General features: G+C 39.1%; 2 protein-coding genes across 4 annotated transcripts in view; both read right to left on the bottom strand.

The window, feature by feature from the left end:
- Positions 1-1,071, bottom strand: part of LOC102845669 (28S ribosomal protein S18c, mitochondrial-like) — a 4,480-nt gene extending 3,409 nt beyond the window's left edge. The window contains exon 1 of the mRNA XM_006885072.1: positions 978-1,071. Coding sequence (XP_006885134.1) covers positions 978-1,071 — 94 coding nt within the window. The remainder of the gene's footprint in view (positions 1-977) is intronic.
- TENM1 (teneurin transmembrane protein 1) overlaps positions 1-1,608 on the bottom strand; it is a 795,992-nt gene that overhangs the window by 692,224 nt on the left and 102,160 nt on the right. The gene's annotated exons all lie outside the window — the stretch shown is intronic.

The following is a 1,608-nucleotide window of genomic DNA, read 5'->3' as shown; positions in this document are numbered from 1 at the left end:
TGAGTCAAGTACAACTCACAGTGGCCCTATGAACAATAGATCTGAACTTTGTCCTATCCAGGGCCATCTTCACACATGCATGAGAAATACAGGGCTCCCACATGCAAGAATGGAGCCTGTGATTATCAGAGAACTTAAAGAACATAACTAAGCTTTCTTAAGCCTATTCTCTCTCACACAGTTCCAAATGCACCCATTTTCTCATTACCAAGTACCTACCACTGATGTCTTATTTAATTTTCAAGATTTCTTCATCTGTTAGGACAGTGAAAATCTCAACAACAACAACAACGAAAAGTCTAGGGAGAGTTAAAAGCCAAAATTATAAACATTCCTGCTTTGTGACCAAGTTGGTTAACTTAAGTCATGACAGAACAAGAGTTATAAGATCATGCTAATGTCAAACGTGATAGACTCACACGTGTAGTGAATTGCAAATATGCAACACCTGACTCAGACCAGAGACGACACAGATTTTCTTTTTTTCTAGCATAAAGTCAAAAGGAAGGGAGACAGATGAGGCAGAAATGTGAAAGAAACCAAAAGGGATTCCAGTTATATTTCGAGAGAGATGAAAATACGTATCATTTTGCAATGGAAGAGGAGGAAGGGAATCTGATATGGGAATAAACAAGTGCGGGACTCTTTCTTTACCTTAGTGGAGGGCTCATTCAGACTGGACTCACATAAGATGAGTGAACGTGTTGTGAAGTCACCAGTAAAATGAAAAAAAAAAAAAAGTGGATGCCTGCTCTACAGTCTTTGTAACAGTCTAGGAAAAGAATCAAGGAATAGAAAGGATAGTGGCAAGTCTTTTACGTCAACAGACATTATATCAATAGAACCTGTGCGTGCTCCGTTTATTTCAACATTCGGAATGAGACAGGGACTTCCTGGCTTAAATAAGAAATTTTCAGGGCTACTGAACACTGCAAATGCATGGTGCTCAATGGCCCTAAAAATTTCTCATTTCTTACCTGTGTTGGTCCAATTTTCTGGCTGCTCATAACACTTTGGAGTCTGAATCCTCATTGCCACTGTGGTTTTCCCAGTATATTTTTCTACATCCATTATGCTCACTAAGCATGTGAAGTTGTTTGCTCTGGGTGTAACTGTGTGCATGTGTGTGTGTGTATCTGGAACTTGAAATGGCATTAATCTGCTGCACAATTGCATCTGGAAAGGTGAAACCAATGAGTTGAGGAATCAAATGACCACTAAAAACACTTGCAAGTGATTTTCAATATAGACATCAAAGGCAAACAATGTACCTTTGTAAAATGTGGCACTCCTCTCTAAGCATTTATTGAGTGATAAATGAGCAAAGATGTCAAGATAGAACTATGTCCCAGAATCAGTGCCTCAAAAGGCCATTTAATAAACTTCACTCTGTTCCATTAGGATATCTTCTTACCTCTTTTTTTTTTATGACAAAAAAATGCCCACTGTGATTTTTAACTTATATGCACCAGTAGCCAGGAAATCAAAAAAACGTATTGCGATGGGAAAGTCTGCGGTTAGGGACCTCTCTAAAGTACTCAAGAGCAACGATGTCTCTCTGGAGACTAAGGTCCGCCTGATACAGGCCATGGTTTTTGCAATCACTTG

The sequence above is a fragment of the Elephantulus edwardii genome, unplaced genomic scaffold (genome assembly GCF_000299155.1).
Source record: "Elephantulus edwardii isolate Elephantulus edwardi_28Jun2011 unplaced genomic scaffold, EleEdw1.0 scaffold00040, whole genome shotgun sequence".
NCBI lineage: Eukaryota > Metazoa > Chordata > Mammalia > Macroscelidea > Macroscelididae > Elephantulus > Elephantulus edwardii.
The sequence above is the reverse complement of the archived record's forward strand: the minus strand, read 5'-3'. Positions and strand labels throughout refer to the sequence as shown.